Raw genomic sequence first — 25,701 nt, 5'->3', positions numbered from 1 at the left:
TTTGCTTTTTTGGGGAAGAATTTCTACCAAATGAAATGTTTTCATTCACATTTTTCTGTTTTTTTTTTCTTAAAATAGCTTTGTATAGCATTTAATTCATTCTATTCTTGGCCATTTTGTGGGCAGAGTTCTCAGTTTAAGAATCTTTGCTTCTTCACACTGGAAAGGGGCCCCTCTAACAGACAATGTCAGCGTGGAGTTGGGGGGATGTGCTACTGGGCCTTGTTTGTCTTTTATTTCTCTAGAGCCCTTCCCTTTTGTCCTTACTTCCTTCTTTCCATTCACTACCATGCTTTTCTTCATCTCCTTTTCCAGGAGCACTACTTCTCAGCTGCTGCTACTTCTGGTCCCTCTCACTTCCCCTTCCCCTCCCTCACACACCTTCCCTGTAGCTAATTATAGGATTTGTATTTTAGCAGTTACTGTTGGTACTCTCTCTCTTTGGGCGACTGTGGTTTATGTTAACCTATCTCCCCTCTCCTCTTCATTGCTTCTTAGGCCTCCTCTTGCCTACTCTTCACATTCACAGGCTTATAGCAGCAACAGGAACTGTTTTAATTTGATGTTTGTTTACATAAAGGTAATGAAAAATTCATGGTACCTATATCATAGGAATGTTGAAGGTGTGAGGAATATCCTTTTTGGTCTTATGGTTCTTTGTCAAGACACTGGAGAGATTTAGATTTGGACAACTGATAAACCCAGCCCAATTCCCTCTTAAGATTAGGAGCCATTTGGCCAAAAGGCATGAAAAGCTAATTTCGGTTTACTATAAATTTCTAAACTTGCTTGGAATGCCTGCCCGTGCCTTGAATTCATGCCTGGCTCTCCCTGACCAGATACCGACGCTCTCTGAAGCTCTAATGACCCTCATAAATTCTGATGTCAAAGCCCGCTTCATGTAAATTTCTGTGCTATAAAGCTGTGCTCCAAGCTGCAGAGCTGTCTTCTGTTCCTGCCCGACTGGTCGAAATTATAAGCTTGCTTTAATTTGATTTCAATTGGAGTCCGTGGTCTTTGCATTGTGGTCTAACACAACTGCTTCCATTGTCTTTCAGATCAAGAAGCTCATCTCATTTAATCTTAATAATCTTATAGTTTTTTATTTCCCAATAAGCTGAGTCAATGAAACTAAATCAACTGCCCAAAAGCACATAAATGGCAATGTGTAAAACAAGATTCCAACCTAAACTGACTCCTAACTTCAAGTTATTTTAAACTATGCAACTTTTCAAATAGAAAAGCACCCTGTTAGCTCTCTCCCAGGGTACACAGGTTCTTTAGTTGTGCTGAACCACAAATAATTATGGAACACATTCACTTCCTAGAAAAAAAACAAAACAAAACACAAATCTGTTCCTCTACCTGTATTCCCTATTTTAGTGAAGGGCATGCTGACTGTATTTAGCTGATTGATCAAGTCAGAAAACTTGGAGTCATCCAAATTTGCCCTCCTTAAATGCTTTTTTACAACTAAACTGGACACTAAGCTGTGTTTACTGTGTCTCCCAAATCACTCGAAAACTTATCCCTTACTCATTAGGTAGGCTTCAGTCTAATCCAAGTACGCACTCCCACTTTCTACTTGTTTAATTTCAGAAGCAATTGTGTCACCTGTATGCCTCGAATTTCTGAACTAAGTCACTTACAAAGGATGGTGATTCCTCCTGTGAATAACAAGCCATAGTACCTACCACATAGCCTTGGACTTTGGACAGCTACACTTCTTTTATGTGGAGAGAACTGTACTCATTTAAGACACTATCATTTTGGCTTTTTTTATAATGTTTTATAGAACCTACTGCTAACTGATATACACCTGCACATATATAGTTTTTAAATGTAACATCACTTTGTAGTTACAGATTGGGACCAGAGAAAAATTTTGCTCAGGATTAACAGATGCAAAGAATAAATTTGAACAAAATATCCAAAATATTGCTTTTTTTTTTTTTAGTTTATAACAATAGTCACTGAAAGTCAATTTAAACTTAATGTAAAGACCAGCACTTAAAAAAAGCATTTATCAGAAAAAAAATGAAGTCATTATTGTAATTATAACTTTAGCAAAACATGATTAAAGAAAGGCCTTTATTGGAATTTAAAAAAAAAAAAAAAAGAACAAGAGTTCTTCACTGGAAAGTTGAAGAACTTCCAGGGCCCATTTTATACTATGAACATTTCCTTTATGCAAATGTTGAGTGGATCTCTTGGGCATGGGTGGGGAAAGGTTTGTAATAAAGATATATAGGTATAAAAAATTATATTCACACCAGGAGACAGCAGGGACAAGAATAAGATTTCTAAAGCTCTGTATTTGAGAAGAATTTATATCTACATTATTTTGCAATGTATGTTAAGAACAGAAAGGAAGTCTTAAGGGCCTTTTCCCTGGAGCTCATCCATGCCCTTAGAGCTTTTCCCATTTAGGATCCAAGGCATGGCTAAAATTCACCTATGCAAAAATTTATAATGGACATCTGATCACATTTGACTTAAGGAAGAAGGAAGTCACAAAAAATAGTAATAGTAATGGTGAAGCACTGGTATTCAAGGGAAGAAGAAATCAACCAACAATTAGAAATAAGAGAGGAGAATGGAGACATGGAAGACAAGAAGGGTAGAAAATTAAGGAAAATGCTGTTATTCATTTTTAAGATTTGTTGTAAACTTACTATCTAGGAACTCTGAATATACTTCTTACAGAATTAATGCTATAAAAGATGGTTCAGGGGCTGGGGCTCAGCCGTAGCGCACTTGCCTGGCATGTGTGAAGCACTGGGTTCGATTCTCAGCACCATGTATATATACATAAACAAAATAAGGTCTATCAACAACTAAAAAAAAAAAAATTAAAAAAAAGATGATTCGGATCCCAGCTTAGCCCCACAGAGGCCTCCTTAAACCATTATATATTTAATGTATTAATGCACTATTTCTACCAAGCCATCTTTTATAAGGTTTCCTTAAAGAAAAATGCATTCTAAGGCCTCCAGGTATATATTTCTTCTCTAGGACAGAAACTATATCCCTTAAAATTTTTGTTTTTTAACAGAAGCTAGGATTGAGTAGGTAATGGTGCTAATGACTTCCTTGGAGCTATAGCAGAGGCACCAGGTTCTAAAAGACTTCAACTCCCCTGTGTAGGGCATGCAAAAGCTGTTAAGCATTAGTAAAATTAGAATAGGCAACTTGGTATTTTGGTAACTATCTTTAAACTTGGTTACAAAAACAAATATATTAGACTTGTCAAACTAAAAGTTTTTCACTTTAATGCCTAATATGTAATATACTTGAGCTGGATATCATGCTAAGCAAAATAAATCCATCCCAAAAAAACTAAAGGTCGAATGTTTTCTCTAATATGCAGATGCTAATTCACAATAAGGGGTGGGGGGCTATGGAAAAATAGAGGTATTTTTGAATTAGGCAGAGGGGAGTGAAGGGAGGGGTATGGAGTAGGAAGAATAGTTGAATGAATCAGACATTATTACCCTATGTACATATATGATTACATGACTTGTGTTTCTACAATGTGTACAACCAGAAGAATGAGAAGTCATACTCCAATTATGTATGATGTGTCAAAATGCATTCTACTATCATGTATAACCAATTAGAATAAAAAATATAAAAATTCCTCTTTTACAGAATTATTCAGATACAATTTCTTTGCTCGATAACCCCATTAAAATTAGTGTCATACATTTGTTAGGCACATTCGACCTCCTCAAATTGAATCAGGAGATCTAGAAAACATAAACAGACCAACATCAAGCAATGAAATTGAAACAGCAATTAAAAGTCTTCAAAAAAAGAAAAGCTCAGGACCTGATGGATTCTTAGCTGACTTTTACTAGACCTTTACAGAAAAACTAACACCATTCTTTTAAATTATTCTACAAAATTGTAAGGGAACACTCTCAAATACTTTTTATGAGGCCAGTATAACCCTGATACCAAAACCAGACAAAGATGCATCAAGGAAAGAAAACTATAGACCAATATGCCTAATGAACATAGATACAAAAATCCTTAATAAAATATTAGCAGACCACATTCAAAAACACATCAAAAAGATGATACAACATGAGCAAGTGGGTTTCATTCCAGAAATGCAAGGTTGGTTCAACATACGCAAATCAATAAAAGTGATTCATTACTTAAAATTAAGGACAAAAATCACATGATCATCCCAATAGATGCAGAAAAGACTTTTGATAAAATCCAACACCTATTCATGTTCAAAATGCAGCAGAAGCTAGGCTTGGAAGGGAACTTACCTCCATGTCATAAAGGCCATTTACGATAAACCCAAAGCTGATATCACTAGATGGAGAAAAACTAAAAGTATTTCCACTAAATTCAGAAATAAGACAAGGCTATCTACTCACATTACTCCTATTCAATATAGTCCTAAAAACATTAGCCAAAGTGATCAGACAAGAAAAGGAAATCAAAGGGATACAAATAGGAAAAGAAGTTAAACTATCTCCGTTTGCCAATGATACAATCCTATATGTAGAAGATGCAGAAAACTCCACCAGAAGACTTCTAGAGCTTATAAATGAGTTTAGCAAAGTAGCAGGATACAAGATCACCACCCCTAAATCAACTTCTTTCCTATAACTCAACAATGATACAGATGAGAAAGAAAGCAGGAAAACCATCCCATTTCACAATAATCTAATACATACATACATACATACATACATACATACATACATACATACTTGGGAACTACTCTAACCAAAGAGGCAGAAGAGCTTTACAATGAAATTACAGAACACTGAAGAAAGAAACTGAAGACCTTAGAAAATGCGAAGACATCCCATGTTTTTGAATAGGCAGAATTAATAGTCAAAATGGTTATACTACCAAAAGCAATATACAGATTCAAAGCAATCTCCATAAAAATACCAATGATATTCTTTACATAATTAGAAAAAACAATTCTTAAATTCCTTTGAAGAATAAAAGACCCAGAATAGCCAAAACAATACTAAGCAAAAAAAAAAAAAAAAAAAAAAGAGCAAGGAAGGAAGCATCACAATACCTGATCTGAAATTATACTAGAGAGCTGTAGAAACACACAGCATGATATTGGCATCAAAATAGACATGAAGACCAATGGAATAGAAGATACAGAGACAAATCCATGTACCTACAATCATCCGATATTTGAAAAAGGTGCCAAAAATATATCTTAGAGAAAAGTCAGCTTTTTAAACAAATGATGCTGGGAAACTGAATAGCTCTATGCAGAAAAATGAAATTAGACTCCTTATCTTTCACCCTGCACAAAACTCAAAATGGGGCAAAGACTTAGAAATTAGATCATAATAGAAGAAAAAGTTGGCTCCGATCTACATATTGTGGGGTCAGGCTCCAAATTCCTTAATAGGACGCCCATAGCCCAAGAGTTAATAACAAGAATAAACAAATGGGACTCACTCAAAATAAAAAGTTTTTTTCTCAGCAAGAGAAACAATAAGAGAGGTAAATAGGGAGCCTACATCCTGGGAACAAATTTTTACCCCCCCCCACTTCAGATAGAGCCCTAATATCCAGAATATACAAAGAACTCAAAAAATTAAACAATAAGATAACAAATAACCCAATCAACAAATGGGCCAAGGACCTGAACAGACACTTCTCAGAGGAGGACAATCAATCAATCAACAAGTACATGAAAAAATGCTCACCATCTCTAGCAGTCAGAGAAATGCAAATCAAAACCACCCTAAGATACCACCTCACTCCAGTAAGATTGGCAGCCATTATGAAGTCAAACAACAACAAGTGCTGGCGAGGATATGGGGAAAAGGATACTGCCACATCAATGATCATAGCAGCACAATTCACAATAGCTAGACTGTGGAACCAACCTAGATGCCCTTCAATAGATGAATGGATAAAAAAAAATGTGGCATTTATACACAATAGAGTATTACGCAGTACTAAAAAATGACAAAATCATGGAATTTGCAGGGAAATGGATGGCATTAGAGCAGATTATGCTAAGTGAAGCTAGCCAATCCTTAAATAACAAATGCCAAATGTCTTCTTTGATATAAGGAGAGCAACTAAGAACAGAGCAGGGAGGAAGAGCATGAGGAAAAGATTAACATTAAACAGAGACGAGTGGGGGGAGGGAAAGGGAGAGAGAGGGAAATTGTATGGAAATGGAAGGAGACCCTCAATGTTACACAAAATTACATATGAGGTTGTGAGGGGAAAGGGGGGGAAAAACAAGGGAGAGAATTGAACAACAGCAGATGAGGTAGAGAGGGAAGATGGGAGGGGAGGGGAGGGGGGATAGTAGGGGATAGGAAAGGTAGCAGAATACAACAGTCACTAATATGGCATTAGGTAAAAATGTGAATGTGTAACTGATGTGATTCTGCAATTTGTATTTGGGGTAAAAATGGGAGTTCATAACCCACTTGAATCAAATGTATGAAAGATAATATGTCATGAGCTCTGTAATGTTTTGAACAACCAATAAAAAAAGAAATTAGATAATAAATTTTATAACTGCTCGAAGAAAACAGGGTCAACACTCCATCATATAGGTACTGGCACCAACTTCCTTAATAATACCTCCAAAGTGCAAGAAATAAAACCAAGAATCAATAAGTGGGATGTCATCAGACTAAAATGCTTCTGCACAGCAAAGGAAACAAGAGCTTGAATAAGGAGCCTACATAATGGGAGAAAATCTTGGCCAGCTACCTTTCTGGTAGGGAATTAATATACAGAATATATAAAGAACTCAAAAAAATTAACTGCTTCCCCTAAAAAACCCAAAACCTACAAATAAGCCAATTAATAAATGGGCAAAAGAATGAAATGAAAACTTCTCAGAAGATGAAACACAAATGGCCAACAAATAGATGAAAAATGTTCAACATCTCTAGCAATTAGGGAAATGCAAATCAAAACTACAGTAAGATTTCATCTCATTACTGTCAGAATGGCAATGACCAAGAATACAAATAACAATAAATGCTGGTGAGGTTGTGGAGAAAAAGATACATTTGTGTACACTGTTGGTTGGACTAGTACAACCATTCTGGAAAGCAGTATGGAGATTCCTCAAAAAACTACCAATGAAACTACCATATGACCCAGCTATCCCACTTGGTAGTTTCTCAAGATCTAAAGTTGGCATACTACAGCAATATAGCCACCTTAGGGTTTACAGTAATACAATTCACAATAGCTAAATTATGGAATCAACCCAGATTCACATCAATAGATGAAGAGATTAAGAAATGGCAATACACATACACATACACATACACATACACACACACACACACACACACACGCACAATGGAGTTCTATTCAGTAAAAAAAAAGAATTTAAAGTATGGCATTTGTCAGTAAATGCATGGAAATGGAGAATATCATGTCAATTAGCTAAACTCGGAAATTCAAAGCTCAAATGCTTTCTCTCATATGTGGAAGTTAGAGTAAAATAAAAAAAAGGGGAGGGAAGTATAAGACAACATAGTGAATCAATCAAATACGAATTAATACAGGAGTGAAAGAAAGTCTAGTGGAATAGAGGAAGAAGAATGGGAGAGGGGAGGGAGAACAGAAAGGAGAGAAAAGGGGGAGGGAAAAGGGGAGATCATGTACTGAAATTGATTTCCATGCATGTATCAGTTTGTCAGGCTGAACTCAACTACTATGTATAACTATAAAGCTCTAATAATAAAAAAATAGTGTCATGCAATAATACTTTGGTTATTGAAATGTAGTAATCTGAATAATTAAGATGTCATTAAAATTGACTGATAACCCAGAAAGTATGGAAAACTTTTTAAAGTATTTAACATTTCCCCCTTAGTAAATTGAATATGCTAAATGGATTTGTACATTTTCTAGCCAACACCTTTATTATAAAAGCCTTGTGGAAGCTATGGATATTGCAGCGGGAACAGAGTTGAAGAGCTTTTGACCACCGAAATACATCAAACATTGTCTAAGTTGCTACTGTCAACTTTCTTTACTGATATTCTGTATCACTCTCAGACAAGTTAGCAACTTATCCAGGTTAGTTTAGACTGAATGGAGTTTTGTTAAATTAATTAATATATCAAAGTCTTTCAAACAGTTCTTTTCTCAAGTGATTTTCTTACCAAAAATAAAACTATATTCTTTTTGCATACTCTCAATGTCCATGCTATCCAACATATTTAGTCTATGATTCTACAATGATAGCAGACCATCTTCACACCTATCACTAAGCCCTGGCTTGACTTTTACAGAACTGTTAGCATGTTATTCATGGTACTGAAAATCCTGGAGTGCTTGAATATAAAGAAGATAAACTAAATTAAAGTCACTTGACAAAATAGTATGTAAGAATTTAAATGTGATTATAAAAAACAAAATGCCTTTATTCTGTTTTCTTTAAAAATAAAAAATGTCTACAAATCAAAAATGTTAAGCAACTCAGTTTTAAAATATGGGCAAAGGATATTATTTATGTTACCAATTCACTGCCTCTCAGCTCCCAACCCACCCTTCCTTACATGCTCTAAGGCAGAGGTGAACTCTAAATAATTTTCCCTTGCCAGCTGACCCAAAGCTGGGCTTTGCCAGTAGGTGACACTGGAAGAATGCTGAAAGAGGAAGGGATTTCTCCTCTTGGTGCCAGTGTGCTTACTTTGTTGGGCTCCTTCAGGATGCACATTTCAATTTTCAGTACTGCTCTGGTGCTGAGACATGGCATCTTCTCATGTGCAGCTTCCCCTGATACCATAATTCCCCAGTGAGTTTTATAGTGGAATATCACCTGCTTGCTAGGCACCACCCCTTGAACTGCCCTTCACACACTCTAAGGCAGCTTTCAAGACAACATGACTTCTTGTGAAGCTCTCCTCCAGCACTAACAGAGCAGATTTTCTAGCAATTTTAATGGGACTGCACTCCAGTGACCACTGCTACTCTCTAACTAGTATAAATCTTAAGTGGAAAGGGAATGTCTTCTTCCTGTGTGCTCTCAGTCTCCGGGTGGTGGCTGCTACCTGTATCTGCTATTTCCATATTCTTTATACGGTTCTTTTTGCCCCATTACTTTATTCCTACATTAATGTCTTTATGTTACACTTTCTTGGTTAGAAATGAATGAGCAGTTTCTGACTCCTCATTGGACTTTAACTGATATAACAAAATAATTAATACACTTATAAAATATGCTCAGACTCACTGGTAAGAGAGAAACAGAATTTGAAACACTACATTTGTTAAGTATGCAATCTAGAGAAATTCTGGCACAGATACACAAGGGAGATATATAAAAATGTTTATTATGGCAATGTTTACAATAGCAAAAAAACTCCAAACAACTTAAATGTCCAAAGAGGAAAATAAAACTATGCTATATTTATGCAATGGAAAAGTACTATGCATAATAAAAACAAATATCTGGAATTAGATATGCTGGCATGGATAAATCTCAAAAAAGTCACATTTGGATTAAAGGAAAGGGAGATTTTGATTCTATCTGTAAATTTTAATATTTAAGCTAGCTTAAGGGATTACTGATTGATTATTGGTTATGTTGTTTTTTTATATGTTTGAAATCTATCATAATAAAATAAGCAATTAAAATAATAAACTGATAGTACTTAAATGATTGGTAAGATAAAAAAGTTAAGCAGAGAGTTAATCATTATTTAACTGGTAAATGAAATGAAAGGAAGTAAACTAGGAACTAAATATCAAAATATTACCTTACATTCAAACACCTGAATATTTGCTTGTTCACTGAGGGAATAATGTAGGCAAAAGTAGCCACAGTTAATATCCTAACATTATTTAGCTTGGCTACAATATTATAACTGTAAAGTTGGATTAGAGTTAGCAATTATACAAAATTCTATTTTATGAAAGAAATACCTCAAAATATACCTTGGGTCATATTTGAAAGCAACAATCACACTATGAATACTAAAGCGGGCTTAGGCTAAAGATAATATCTCCATTGACCAACTTCAGGCAAATTTCTCAAGAGGTAAGATATTCTGGACAATATAATTATACCTTAAACACCAAGTCTTTTAAGAAATACTGCTAAATGGATTTTTAAACCTACATGCATTTTCTTCAGCCATATAACTGTAAAATTGATTAATTGGTTTACTATCTCTATTAGTTTGCTAGGGCTGTCATAACAAAATGGTACTGAATAGGTGGCTTACACAAAAGAAATTTATCTTTTTATAATTGGCATCTTTGAGTTCAAGATCAATGTATTAGTAGGTTTAATTTCTTATGATACCTCTGTGTCCTCTCATAGTCTTTCCTTTGGATGTCCACATTTCCTCCCCTTACTAGCATATCAGTCCAGACTGCATTAGAGTAGATCAGGGTTCAACCTCATAGCCTCATTTTAACCTCATCACCTCTTTATAGTCCTAACTGCAAATATAGTCACACTCTGAGATATTGATGGTTAGAGCTCTATTGTATTAAATCTCAGGGGAACACAATTCAACCCATAGTGATTCTCAATAGTTTTGTTACATGATCCTTTGAGGCATTCACATTATTCTCATTCTTTTCTCAAATTTTAATTCATAAAAGGCAGATTTTAGACATTTTTAGCAATCTCATTTCAATTCGGTGAACAGACTTTAAATCATAGGCCATTTTATACTGAGCCTTCCAAATAATATTTTGGTAATGCAAATAATATTTTGGTGAAAGTAAAGCAGAATTTTATAGGCTTAGGGAAATTTTTCTCTCTAGGTACTTGATTAAGTAAACAAACAATAACAAAAAACAAAAATTGATAGACTCTGCATAGATATGGGACAGAAACTTCTGCCAAAAGATGGAATAAACAATATTAAAACAGATATTTGAATTTTCAATTTTAGATTAGTGGAGAGCATCAATTCTATGCTAACTATAGCCATTCCACCTACAATAGTGCCTGAAATAAAAAGAATATGTAGTAATATAACTGAAACTTTTAAAATCAGCAGAGTGTTATTCAAACTTTGTCTACTCTTTCTACTCAATATGTTTTTCATGTTTTAACCCGTGATTTCCAAACCTGGCTGAGTATTAATACTCTCATATGCACTGAGGAATTAAACGATTTTCCATATTCCTTCACACAATTTAATAAATGAGTTTCTGGAGACAGGGTACAGTAATAACTATTTTTTTTTCTTGGTACTAGGGACTGAACACAGGGCCTTGAGCATGCTAGGCAATCTATCATGAACTTCATCCCAAGCATTTAGAAAAATTTTATTTTGAAACAAGGTCTCATTAATTTGCCCAGGCTGGCCTCAAACTTATGACTCTCTTGCCCCAGCATTCTGATTTCACTGAGATTATGGGCATGCCCAATAGAAACATGTATTTTTTAAAATATTTTTGTTTTAGTTGTAGTTAGACACAACACCTTTATTTTATTTTTATGTGTTGCTGAGGATTGAACCCAGAACCCTGCACGTGCTAGGCAAGTGCTCCACCATTGAGCCACAACCCCAGCCCTAGAAACATGTATTTTTTAAAGCAGATTTCCAGGTTATGTATTATAAAGTACTCAAAAGTGACCAATGGTTCCCAACCAGTTTAAATCAGTTATTTCCAAATTTTATCATTCAGAGCTAAAAGCTAAAAATATTTTGAACATGTTCACACACACACACACACACACATGCATTATTACTCTTCTGAAATGTTTTATCCATTCTAAGACATACAAAAATAGAAATGTTAAAAGAAATAAATATAAATTCAAATATTTCTATTATGTCACCCCCCAAATGCACTGTTTTGCATAACCCATTTTAAAGACCATTGGTTTAAATGACTGAGGATCTTTGAATCTTGAATTCCAGCACTGTTTTTCAGCTCCAAATCTATAACTCAATTGTCCACTGGACACTTCCACCTGGTTGTGCAGTAGCTACCTTAGATGTAGTATGTCAAAATTAACTTTTAGCTTCTCTCTGCCACCCCAAAGAGGATCTGGATGGAACGTTTGTTCTCCCACAATCCAACCAAGTAAAAAACAGAGATAACCTGGTCCATACATCCTCTCACTTGCAATGCTGATATTGCACATTCTATCACCTTGACATCTTTCTCCATCCCTCAAATAACCAGAATGCCAGCCTAGAATCTCCCTGTCTCACTTAGAAAACTAATGCGTTTCCTCATTGTAAACTAACTCTTCCAACTTTCCTTGTATCTTCTATGCAGCGGTCAACGTGGTAATCTAAACACGCAAATCTGATCAAGTTACTTCTCCATTTTTATATCTATCAATATTTTATTCTTACAGGACAAAATTCTAGTCCCTATCTATCTAGTTTTCTTCTTCTACCATACTCCTAATGCCCCTTCCAAACAGAACCTCTGAATGTACTGGCGTTCTTTAGGACTCCATGTCTTTATACCTGACATTCCTTCAGCTTATATATAATATGCTCTTCTATAAGACTTAAGTCAAGCACAATTTTCTCTTAAGAGTTTTTCACTTGAAGTAGAACTGATCACTTCCCACCCTTCTTTTTTAACCTACTAGACATCATATGAATAGATGAATTAAGATTTTTAAACATGTATTTAAACAAAACAATTCATGTTACAAAAGAAAAGTACATTAGGAAGATGGCAAATGTCAGATTGTCAAATGCTTACTCTTCAGGAGGACTAACTATAAATGAAACAATCACCTCAAAAATTAAGCTTGGAAAAAAAGTTAAACTTGAAACCTTGTAGAAATCAAAAGAAAAACCAAAATCTTTTTTAAGAAAGAGGAACTAGAGAAAAAAGAGAAAAGAAAGATTTGTATAGTCAAATTCAGAATGCTAATGAGCACAGATGCAAAGCTTAAACATATGCAAAAAGAAGCAGAGGAAAACATAAGATACTCCTAAAACAAGAAATTTATTTGAAGAATATTTTTAGAAAATCATCAAACAGGTGGAATAAATGGTAATGAAGAAGGACAAGGAAGCCTTATGTAGGTTAATATAAAATAATCCAGGCTGTTAGGAACTGTTGGCAACCTAACCTTCATATCTGTTCTGATGGTGTAAATTGTGAGATCACAGACATTACAAAATAGAAAGAGAACTAGTTAAGGATTCAGAAGCCTGGGCTATAATTCCAGTTCCATCTCTTAACCTTTCTGAGGCTCAGTGTTTCATGTGTAACACGAAGCTATTGTCTCACAGAGGGGCAACAATGGGCATTAATAAAATAACATGTAAAAGCACTGTGTAAACTCTAAAATGCCATTCCATGCTATGGCATTATTCTGACTTATGGAGTATGTTGTAAAGTTTCTAAATCCACATGTAGCAGTTAAACCTGGTTATATCAAGAGTAGCTTTCTGGTCAGGTCTGGTGGTACGCAACTGTAAGCCTGGCTACTTAGGAGGCTGAAGCAGAAGGATTCCACGTTTGAGAACAACCCCAGATTCAGGGAGACCCTGTCCCAAAATAAAAAGCAAAAGGGCTGGGGATGTAGTTCAGTGGTAGAATGCCCCTGGGTTCAACCTCTGTATCAAAGTGGATAGTGGGGAAAGACTACTCTTTTGGAAGTCTTAGCCATTCGGTTTATCCAAAGCCCATTTTTCCTACTATTTTTTTCCCCAAATTCCAAAATGAAAACCCTATGCTAGAAAAAATGAAGAAGCAAGCCCAGAGAACCAAGAATCACATATATGCTAAGACTTAAAGAGGAGAGCTCTGTGGACACACTGTGACTGGCTCAGTGCTGATTTACTTCCTGACGGTATCCTAAAAAGCAGGTCCTCTGATGTGAAAACAGATCTGTAAGAGTCAGTTTTTACACTGAGTTATAAAAAACAAGACTGAAAAAGAAAGGTGGAGACTAGGAAGCTGTCTTGGTCCATTCAGGCTGCTACAACAAAAGACTTAGGTGATTTATAAACAACAGTTTTGGAGAGTGGGAGGTCTAAGATCAAAGTACTGGCAGGTTCAGTGTTTGGTGAGGACCTGTCCTCAGATGGCAGAAGGGGCAAACAAGCTCCCTCAGGCTCCTCTCTAAAAGGACTGATTCCTTTCGGCCCTCATGACATAATCACTTCCCAAAGCCCGCTCTCTCCATGCACTATCATCACCTCGAAGGTCATATGAATTTTAGGGGAGTTATAAATATTCAGTCCATTTTGGGATCATTAAATGCAGTAATTGGCTCAATTAGGCCACAGGTAAAAAAGAGCCATTAGCAAACAGTTTCAATATGAAATTCTAACAATTACTTCTATCCTAAAGCCCATAAAAATAGTTGTAGAAGACATTTCAAGTCAACTCTGGCAAACAGCCATTTAATCTATATCGGCTCACTAAAGGTGTTACTGTTCTCCATTTCAACATTCCTGGGCAGGAAGGCATGCAGTATATGAGAGTACTGCATTGTGCCTAGTAGAGAAATAAAAAGATAAATATGGAGAGTAAATCAATTTGCAAAATTGGAAGGACACATTTCTACTTCCAGCAAGGATTGAGTAACACATTCTACATTTATTATCCCACCTTAAGCAATAGAAAAATAGACAAAAATATATGGAATGATGATTTTAAGATACTGTACAACTGGCAGAAGGACTAAGAGGATTCCCACTGCTGTCTATGCTTAGTGCTGGAGAGGATTTCAGGTTATGGTATATAGAGAGGTAATCCAATGAAAACTAGCAATCTTGTTGAGTTGTAAAACAACTCAAAGTTGAGGGAGGACAAAATGGTCAGAATTTATGAGGCAAAGTATGGGAAATTAGAGGGCCATCAAGAAAGGCAGAGCTGGACATCTCCAGAAGAGTCCCTTCAAAGTCTTTGGCTAAGTACCATTTATTGCAAACACAGGAGAAAAACACCTGAAGCCATGGAAAGGCAGGACATTTCTAGAGCCCACATAGGGCTTAGAATAGTTTCTGTTCCAGTCAGCCAGAATACAAACACCTAATCCACAAGGAATTGACCAATGTCCTCTGAAAAGTTTTGATGTGGTAGGGATAAATCATTTCCATACCAAAAACTGTTCTGACCTACCAAAGGTTAAAAGAAAGTTTTGATAAAATCAAACTAACACGAAGTCACTTAATTACGTACGTTGAACAAAGCTCAACAATACTACAGGAATTCTATAAAATCCAAAGAATACCTAAGCTATGCAAAGCACAAAACTCGGCCAATAGCCAGGGAAAAGTCAAGTCAACAGAAACACATTAAGGTGGTAAAATTAGTAGAAAAATATGTAAAATAACATTATACTTTATAGATAAAAAACAAAAACCACAACAAATAAAAACTCAAATTGAACTTCTAGAGATGGAAAATACAATATTAAAAATGAAAAATAACTAAATGAGATCAACATTATATCAGACATTGCAGAAAGTTAGTGAAATTCTTTAAGCTCATAACATAGCAACAGGACATATTCATTCAATAACACATAATAGAAACATAACAATAGAAACTATCTAAAATGAAACAAAGAAAAAAAATGAAAATCAGAATGCCAACATTTTACAAATTTGATGAAAACTACAAACTCCACGTTCCTAAAATCTCAACAATACTACCCAGATGAAATATGAAGAAAATCTCACTAAAACACATTATAACAAAATTGCTAGAAGTCATTGATAAATGGGGGATAAACCAGGAATAAGAATGCTGACACCCCAAAGAATGAAGATATTAAAATAACTGTAAACTTCTCATCAGAAACCACAATGAAAGACAATGAAGTGACATGTTTAAAGTTCTAAAGGAAACAAAAAAATGTTAGCTGAGGATTATAAAACCCTGCACAAATACCTTTCAAAAGTGAAGCAAAAATTGTTCATTAAAATCTCTTACAAGGGCTGGGAATGTGGCTCAGGCGGTAGCGCGCTCTTCTAGCATGCGTGCGGCCCGGGTTCGATCCTCAGCACCACATACCAACAAAGATGTTGTGTCCGCCGAGAACTAAAAAATAAATATTAAAAATTCTCTCTCTCTCTCTCACTCTCTCTTTAAAAAAAAAAAAAAAAAACAACTCTTACAAACTGTCTGCTGAGCGGGCACTGTGGCACATTTCACTCCCAGCTTCTTACAAGGTGAGGCAGGAGGATGGCAAGTTTCAGACCAGCCTGGGTAACTTAGTGAGACATCAACAGAGTCGTAATAGTAATCATAATTATCTTGATAATAACTCAGTGGAGTAAGAGTAATGCCCATCTGCAAAGGAGAAACTAGGCCAGAGAGAGACTGTAACTTGTTCGAAGTCAAAGAGCTATATATAGCAAATCAAAGATTCAAACTAAAGCAATTTGACAATAAAGATTTGTTCTCTGAACACACACAGATTTTATTGCCAAACTAGGGAAGGGAGGACTACCTCAAATCCCTGACTAATGGTAGATTCAAGATTATTTCAAATCACATCTTATATTAGTTGCCATAGCCTAGTTGCTGTCCCTATCATTCTTCATTCAGCTGCAGGTCAGGAGGAATCAAAGTCTGCATACTGAGGTCTCCTGCACTGTAAGGGATTGTTGTGGGCCATTTTCCCCTTGCCAGCATGGCAGAAAACCAAGAACACTACTGGCTCTGCTCAATTGAAAACTGAGCAGTCTTTCAGAAAACTGTAAAGTTCTCAATTGTATCAAAAATCCTGGTAGGGGGTAGAGATGATCTAAATGAGCTTTGGGGGTAGAGTCAGTTCCTCCTATATTTGGTGAGAGGATCTACATATCAATCAATAAAAGTAGATGCTTAAAAATTTAGAATGTTTTAATGGGAACAAATTCCTCTTTCCCATAGGCAGTAGATTCACAAGAGAATTACAGGTACACTTCTCTGAGAGCCAAGTCAGGAAGACTCAAATAGCACAGATCTTTCTAGGCCTGAGAAGCCAAGCAAAAATGACAGCTTCTCACAGGGGCAGGTGACAGTTACAGGGGCTCCAGGGCTCTGCCTATTTAAGAGGTGATCACCAAGACAGCAGGTCAAGAAGATATAAAGTCATGAAAGAGACTACAAATAAAAATAAAAACAAGAGTCAAGAATGTCACATAGAGTATAAATCTGGAGTCACAGAAAAGGCAGGAAAACGGAGAAACAGTAATAATTAACAGTTATATAGAACTTACAATATATTCATCATGGTATATTTCAAGTTTTTAAATGTTTTAACTCATTTACTAAAATAATTCTAAGAGGCAGATACTATCATCCACATTTTACAGAAGAAGAAACTAAGGCACAGAAAATTTAAGTAGCTTGAGGTCAAAAAAATAGTATATGGCAGAGCTGAGACTTGGGCCCAAATGGTCTGGCTCCCATGGCCCTTAACCTTCTTAACCACTACAAAATGCTGCCTCTCTAGAAAAGCTAGTTATAACTGAATGGAGGCAGCAAAGAGGAAACCTGACAAGCTGTGTTAAGGTGAAAGGTGATTTGAAAACAAATGTGAACCAAGTCTACTCTTAGGTGTGGCCTACCATATTCTTTGGTGGGTTGTAAATCTTTCCTTAAAAGACAGACATGCCAGGCAATCAGAATTCCAAAAGTCAAGCCTACATTCAGAATTGGGGTACACACTATGAGGTAGAGTTAATCCTTCTTCCTATCAAAGAAAGTAGAATAGATAATGTAGTTTATACAAAACAATAAAACAGGCTAAATGAATGTAATCAGCTTAAAGAATAAATTGCAACTATATCTAAAAAGATTCTCTAAAATATGAGGTCCTAATTTTTTCTAGTGAAAGACTAAGAGCAAGATATAGGTAACTTATCTTAATCCTACGTAAGAAGTGTTATCAGTGATTGGCAGTACAATGAGAATGATGAGCAAAGGCAAGCACTTGGTCATAAACCTACAGATATGTACTCTTGTCTCAGTGCTAGCCATACAGTAAAGGTTCATTTTAGCACCAGATAGCCACACTGGAAGAGTGCGTACCACAGACAGTTCTTTAGCAGCCACCCTGTGCATTTCTTAGTTTGAGTGGTGCTCAATTGGTTTACTCTGAAGGACACTCTCTGATGACTGTCTTTTGATTTGAAGCAAAAACTGTTTTCCAAATCATAAACAAACTTGGAGGAAGGTGAAAACACAATGTTTTAAAATGCAGGTCTTATCAGAGGACTAGCTAGAAGCAATTCTCTAGAATGAAAATAAAGGATTCAGTCAATAAAATATGAACCAAAACTTAACCATTTTTATTACGTAGTAAAATATAAGTGTGAGTCTGCATTAACTATTTCTACACTAAAGTTCGGAAATAATTCCAATTCTATTCCCTGTGCATCATATGAAGTTGCTGAGCAGCACATTCACAGCTTATGATTCAGAAACCTTAAGTTTTAGCATAGTTCATCAACTTCTTGTCCCATATCATGTGTCTCAAGGACTATTCTCCATTAGTGTTCAGAATAATGATTCATTGAGAAGCACATCAAGGGAGAATTAGTAATGAATTTCTACTCAAAAGAGTTAAAATTATATTCTAACATATAAAAGCTTAACTTACAACTATTTGAAAATGCATCCTTCATTCAGATGAAACTTAAATTTCTCTTAAGATCTCCAGATATCTGAGGTATTGGGATACAGAAAATAAATACCAATGTAATTTCCAAAGTCTGGCCTGGCCCCTGGCAGTCAATCAACAGAGCTTATTTGAATGCACAAGAACAATGATTATAAAGATTATCTAGATACAGCTTAATATAATAAAGCATTAGGATAAACATAATTTATTCTTTTTTTTAAATATTTATTTATTTATTAGTTATTGGTGGACACAACATCTTTGTTTGTATGTGGTGCTGAGGATCGAACCCGGGCCGCACGAGGTAGCAAGGCAAGCGCGCTACCTCTTGAGCCACATCCCCAGCCCCAACATAATTTATTCTTATTGGCAATCTGATAAAACTATGAAGCAGTACACTAAAATAGAATTACTTCTATACAATCATATCAGTTTTTCTATGTGTGTCTATAGCTCTCTGGCACAAGCAATTCCAACTGTTTAACCTTAAATTTCACTTGCTCCCTAACTCAAGAGATATCATCAAAAAGTATCTGTATTAAGATTTTCATCCCAATAACCAGTCATTTGTAATTCAACATTTTCTTGTTGGCCAATTTCTCCTTATAGATGCAAAATCAAAAGAGAGGAACTGTAAAATATATTCTACTTTTTAACTGACCTTATAGGAATGGATCATGGCAAAAAAGAATTCTTTGCATCTACACCTTTTATCACTGTTAGATTTTTTTTGATAACGTACAGTTTAAATTCCATCCTACTCATCAAAAGATAAAGGTCTTAAAAACAGATTCCCCAATTATCAGGGATTCTATTTACCTCCCAATCTTTTCTGCCCAAAATCTTCATCTTAGGCTTCCTGTGAATACATTCCCCATTTCCCTTTCCTTCCACTCTTTTCCCCTTGGTGTCCATCATCACTCCTTGACCAGCACATCCAGCTTTTTCTTGTTCTCTACCAAAAAGGATCAGCTGTAGGGTTCCAGACATCAATGATCTCAACAAAACACAAAACACAAACCACAGGAACTGATGAGAAAATAAGAGACCCAAGAAATAAATTTGGAAGAGGAAAGAGTACAAAAAGCTTGTTTTATAACAAAATAGTACAGGAGGAAAGAAGAGTTTGACAAAGGAAAGAAAATCATACTAATTACTCTAAACATTTATATAAAGCATTGGTACAACATATTATTATTATTATTACAATGTAATAATAATGTAATAAGACACATCAATAAATGATGTTAGATCATTTTTTAAACTAATGGCACATTGCAAAAGGTGATGGAAACCTTGACTGCATTGTCAGGTAGTGCTAAGTCCCATCCTCTATCTTTGTCACTATTCACATCCCTGTGCTTTTTCACTGAAAAATGCACTCTACAGAGGACTTGATCTGGGATAGGGTGGGTTCTCAGAAGACTTCTGCCAGGGTTCTGTAAACTTGAAGAGTCATAGTTCCAATGTAGCCCAGGCTGCTTTCAAGTGTGGACTAGTAAGGACTTAAAACAGTTAAAAAATAATAGAAAGTAAGTTTCCAACATTTTTTCAAGATCAGGCATATTAATGCCTAGTCTCTACTTCCTACAGTTCCGGAGGCAGAAACTTATCAATGATCTCAACAAAACACAAAACCCATTTGGACTCCATTATTTTCCCATGATGCTCTAAGTCACATAAAGAATTCTTATTCACTCTTGAATGAATAATAGCTGGTTACATCTATGCCAAGTTAATAAACCTCATATATTTTTGGGGAAAGCTCCAATTCTTCTCTCATTTTTGTTGGAAATATAATTTCCCTTTCAATTCAACATATCATAAAGACAACTGCTTACTTTCTAAAGTATCTGAAACTGAAAGTGGTTTCAAATTATAACAATGCAAGTAGACCTTATATAAAAGTAGACCTTATATAAAAGTATACCAGAAAGTGTAGAGGAGAAACCTGTGATTTGTAGTTGATTGCTTCTGGAAACTACACAGTCATATACAATTTTGATCAATTAAGTAATTTTATTGATTTGGTCAATGAATAGAAATTACATACTCTCTATCTAGTAGTATATACTGCACAACATATCAATGTCATCGGACTTGCTACAAGATTATTCTAAACTTGTGAAATATATCTATAATGTTCTATATGTCTTCAGTTATTACTAAATGCTTTGGTCATTTTCTTGCCAATATCCTTTATAGACTTTCACTTTTGGTGAGGTGTAGGCCAATAACACCAAACTGTGAGCACTGAACTAGTTAACTAAGGTGCATAGTTATTGAGATCCACATAGATATAGTTAACACTATACTATGGGCCAACCTACTGTTTCAAGCATGTTGTATATACTAATTCTCAAAACAAGTCTATGAAGTTAATATAAGCAGTTAGGAGGAACACTGGAAAACAGGGGAGTTCACTCTGCCATTACTCAGCAACAATCAGTTTTTATCTAAAATGCTCACATGTAGCCAGAAGAAAATCTAAATAATATGATAAAACAAAAATAAGTTTCGGACAACTGAATTTTTAATACATAATATTGACTTCCTATCTATAAAAGTCAAATACTGTTCTTGTGTGCCCAAGTACTTCAAATTTTATCTGCAAGTTCAAAAGGAAGAACAAATTAATTCCTTTCTTTTAGACTAAGGGTAGTTAACTTGTTCACCTTGACATCCAGATTCAGTGGGATAAATTAGGACACAAAAATCTAAATGGCCAATGGACTCCTACCACTATTCTATGTAGGAACTTCTACATCCTATGTAGTTCCTATGTAGGAATTTGTAGGATTCTACGTGGGAACTTAGCCCTCTTTTTAAAACTTTCATTACCACTATTCAGAAAGTTTCCAAAAGAGGCTAAAATGAAAAACGGAATTCTTTACTGATATGGGGTAAAGATCAAAAGCTGCAAGTATCCTAACAGTTCCTCCATTTTAGAAAATGATGAAGAGACCACACTGGAACTGAATGCAAGGTATGACAACTAATATAATACAGACATCTAAAGAACCGATTAGAACAAAATTACAGTGGATTTTGTGAGAAATGGAATACTTAATAGAGCACCATAAAAATACTATATTTTCATTTAGCTTGTATGATGTTCTTGGGACACACAGGGTTGTTATCTTGTAGAGTGCTATTTAAAAAATACAAACATGGAGGAAAAAATAGGTGTTGCTCTTATGATAATAATATAAATTATTATCTTAATTTATAAGCTATAATTGGCCTTAAATAGCTAATCTGCTTTAGGAAAGAAGGTTGGAGAAGCCTCAGTTCACCTTACCTTCAGGTTAACTTTTGTAGGCCCTCACCATTTCTTGATGAATTTATAACACTAATATTCTAATGACAAATGTTTCCCATTCTCCAATCCAACCACTGCATAGGAACTTATCACACCTGAGATTCAAAGAACTTTCAACTGGTTGGATCTCTGTGACTCACAGAATAAAGTCCAAATGCCTTATTCGCACTGCACATTTATACTGTACGGTACTCTCCCAACTGTGCTTCACAGTCTGCATTCTGTCCCATAACAAACACCAGCCCTTAAAAGTTTCCATCTCAGGAAAGAAGGTTGGAGAAGCCTCAGTTCCCAAATCCATCCAGTGTGTCTTTGGCCCCTGCAGGTGCCACCCTCATTTCCTCAAAATGCCATGCTGTTTCATTCCTCTATGTCCTTGCATATGTTATTCCATCTAGCTGAAATGCTTTTCCCTATGTCACCCTGCTCCTTTGGGAAGCTTTCCTGATATCCTCACCCTTGGATGGGTCAGAAGTTTTTTGGATACCTCACTGTATACCTCACTGGATTAATGAACTGCTTTATCACTGTCTACTGAGTGACCTTGGACAAGTTAATTAATTTCACTGAGTTCATTTCTTCCTATGCTGAAAGTTAGCACTGATTTGCCAATACAGCGAAAGAATAAATGTCAAAAATCACTTTGTAAACTGAAGCACCAAGCTAGCATTACAAATCTTACCATTAACCAAAAGAACATACAGTATTCTAGATGAACACTTCAGTTTAACCTAAGGGTAAGATTCATTTCTCAGTTTCTAGTCCCCACTCAAAAGATGATCTGCATTTTTCTTCTACTGTTCGGCTCCACTAAATCTTTGTGTTCTATCTCCAGGAAACAAAACAAAACACTACAAGGATGTTTAGGTCACTTAAAGACACACTAAGTGGGAAGCCCCTGAAAGGTAAGAATTTTTCTTTTTCCTAATTTTCCTAATACCTTCACAGGAGTACTGTGTCAGCACATACAATTATTCAGTAAATACCAAAGAACTGCATGAATGAATACAAGCATACCCCATCCGTAGTGGGCTTATAATCAAAAGGGTGATGTAACAGAATATCCCAAGGATCTGACCTTAAAAACACGGTAACAAATGCCTTTAGTGTCATCTAAAGCATAATAGGACATAGTGCATATTTTAGTTTGATGATTTGGCACAGGTTGTAATTGCTATCTTAGTAACTTGTGCTTAACATATCAATGTTTTAATATTATCAGAATCACTGGTTGTAATTTAATACCTAGTTATTGAATACCTATTGCACTAGGCCTTATGAGAGTACAAAGATATATATAGACTGTGTCCATAAGTCACTAAACACACTGAAAGGAAGCTAAGTGATCAATACATACAATTAATATAAAGTAGAATGTTATAAGATGTACAGAAACCCTAAAGATAATGACAATCAATGAAAACATTTCAGGTATTGGGCCCATAACAGTTAATATTGTATATTCAAATTACTGATTGCCAGGAATTTCTGTCACTACTGAATACTTAACCATATATTGCACATATAACATCTGCACTCAGTGGCAGATATTTCTGACCACCTTCTTCCTAATTTAATTCTAAGCCTAGTTGCAGCTGTTGTCTAGGGAATATTGTTTATACTCGTATAACACATGTGTTCTGAGTACTGTTCCAAGCCCTTTAGGTATATTTTCTCGTTTACAATATCCCCACTTTATAGATGAGGAAACCGAGGCATAGGGCTTGTCATTTTCCAAGATTGACCGGCAAAATTAAAATATATAAATGAGAACCTAGGAGAAAAAATCAAGTATTCCTGAGAGTGCGAGGACCCATTGTCAGACCTGTTTACCGCAGTGCTTTCCACCTCTCCTGAACGCACCCAGTGGGAACAACATATCACCTTTCCTTTCCCATCAGGGATTAATCTTTTTTCCCGCTAAATCCATAACTGAACTGTTGATTCTCATACAGATCCTCTCAAACCTTCCTACAGCCAGAGGAAATGCTTCTATTTAAATAATAGGCGATTCAGGGTAGATGAGACCGAATCAGATGCCCGGGTGGACAAAGCTCTGGTAGGATCATGAAATGAAACCTTTCGGATTGGGGACCGGTTCCTGGATTACCTCCAAGGGATGGCAGCAGCACTCGGCTCACCCAGGACACGCTACCTCGGGCGGAATCCTCTCCTCCTGACCCTAAACAGCCTGGGCTTTGCCATCTGCTCCATTACCTTCACCGGCTGGCTCTCCCTGAACAATTTCCATCCTAACCCGACCAAACGTCAGACCTGCCGCGCCTTCCACATAACCAGCTCGTCCCGCCCTAACCTTGGCCTGCTACTTACGGTTCCAGTACACTGGGTAGCACTCTCCTTGGGTCACATCCACCTCGTAGAGGCCGCCGCGCACGCAAACCGGCTCGATGTTCACCAGCTCCTCCATCTGGGGCTCCAGCCCAGCCGCGCGCGAGCAGAAGCCGCAGGCGCGGTCCTCGTCGTCTTCCTCTCCGGGGCTAGAGGCCCGGCCCAGCGGGGAAGCCGGGCCGCACACATGCTGGTTATCCGGGTCCTCGGCCTGGGGCCGAGCGCTAGTGGCTTGTAGCAGGGTCCGGAAAGCGAGCTCGATGCGGAGGGAATCGTAGCCGATAAAGGGCTTCCAGGTCTTCTTGTCTTCCTTGTAGAACCAGCGAACCTCCTCCGGGCCCAGCTCCGTCACCACCTCGTAGCGGTGCCGGGCTGTCGGGCCGCTGGGCCGGGTTCGCTTCCTCTCCCCGGAACCCCCTCCCGCAGCCCCACTGCCCCCGGAGTTCGTCGCGATCAGCGGCGGCTGCTGCGGCGGCGGCGGCAGCGACGGGGTACTGCCGCTGCCGCCGCCGCCGCTCTCGCCCTCGCTGTAGTAACGCAGTGAGGACCCCGACTCGGCGGAGCTGAAATCATAGTTCTCGTCACTGAGGCAGGACTCCAGCGCCAGGTGGTTGAGGTCCTCGGCGTCCGGCGCCAAGTGCAGCCCGGGCTCCCCGCGCAGCAGGGTTAGGGGCACGCTGCCTTCGCCCGGGTCCCCGCCCGGCAGGTGCTCGAAGCAGCAGACGTTGCCGCCGAATGCCGACCCCGCATCCGAGCCCAGTTCCCAGCCTCCGCTACCCCGGCCGTTATGCTCAGTGATCCGCGGGGACCCATGGCCCGGGTAATTCATGGTGTGGAGACGCTGCCGGCTGCCCGGCCGCGCGCCGCCGGCTCCTCCACCCGGAGTTTTTAATCTTTCAAATCCCGAATAGTGCTGCTGCTGCGGCGGCGGCAGCAGCGGCAGCTCCGCCCCCTCGAGGCCAGCGGCTGCCGCAGCCGCGCTTTGCGGCCCGCCCCATTGTGACGCACCCAGACGTGGGCGTTACTCGCCCCGGCCCCGCCCCACGTTCGCGTACTGCCCCGGAAGCCAGGTTTCCGTGGGCGCCACTCCTCCGTATCCCTTGGGCCGGGAGCTCAGGGTCGGCTCGGGTCATCCGCCAACCTTGGGCTTTATCAGCAACCTGTCCCAGTCTCTCCAGCCTTGCTACACTGCTGCCTTGTCCCCGCCCTTAGAGTTCCATCCCAACTGTGGTGAGGCTTTCCCCGACTCGTCATGAACCGGAGGCTTCAGCTGTGCTTCCAAATGGCCCCAGGAAGTTGAGTGCTCACCTTCATGACTTCAAATCCACGTGCAGCCTCACCTGGGCCTTCACGGTCACCTGGTGCATTTCCAGAATTGTCATCACTCCCATTCAGAAACTGGAGTCAACCTCCCTTCGAGTGTCACATATTATTGCTTACCTTTCAATACTTCCTGTTTTCTCAACCACATTGT

The 25,701-nt window shown here is 37.5% G+C and overlaps 1 protein-coding gene across 7 annotated transcripts in view; it reads right to left on the bottom strand.

Moving 5' to 3' along the window:
- Nucleotides 1-25,111, bottom strand: part of Ddhd1 (DDHD domain containing 1) — a 76,234-nt gene extending 51,123 nt beyond the window's left edge. For all 7 annotated transcript variants that reach the window (XM_026411038.2, XM_077799499.1, XM_026411036.2 and 4 more), the window contains exon 1: nt 24,210-25,111. In XM_026411038.2, the coding sequence (XP_026266823.2) occupies nt 24,210-25,056 (847 nt within the window). In that variant the 5' untranslated portion in view covers nt 25,057-25,111. The remainder of the gene's footprint in view (nt 1-24,209) is intronic.
- Nucleotides 25,112-25,701: the final 590 nt, after the last annotated feature.

This window comes from Urocitellus parryii, chromosome 6, assembly GCF_045843805.1.
Source record: "Urocitellus parryii isolate mUroPar1 chromosome 6, mUroPar1.hap1, whole genome shotgun sequence".
Classification (NCBI taxonomy): domain Eukaryota; kingdom Metazoa; phylum Chordata; class Mammalia; order Rodentia; family Sciuridae; genus Urocitellus; species Urocitellus parryii.
Note: the sequence above shows the minus strand (reverse complement) of the source record. Positions and strands in the feature narration are given on the sequence as shown.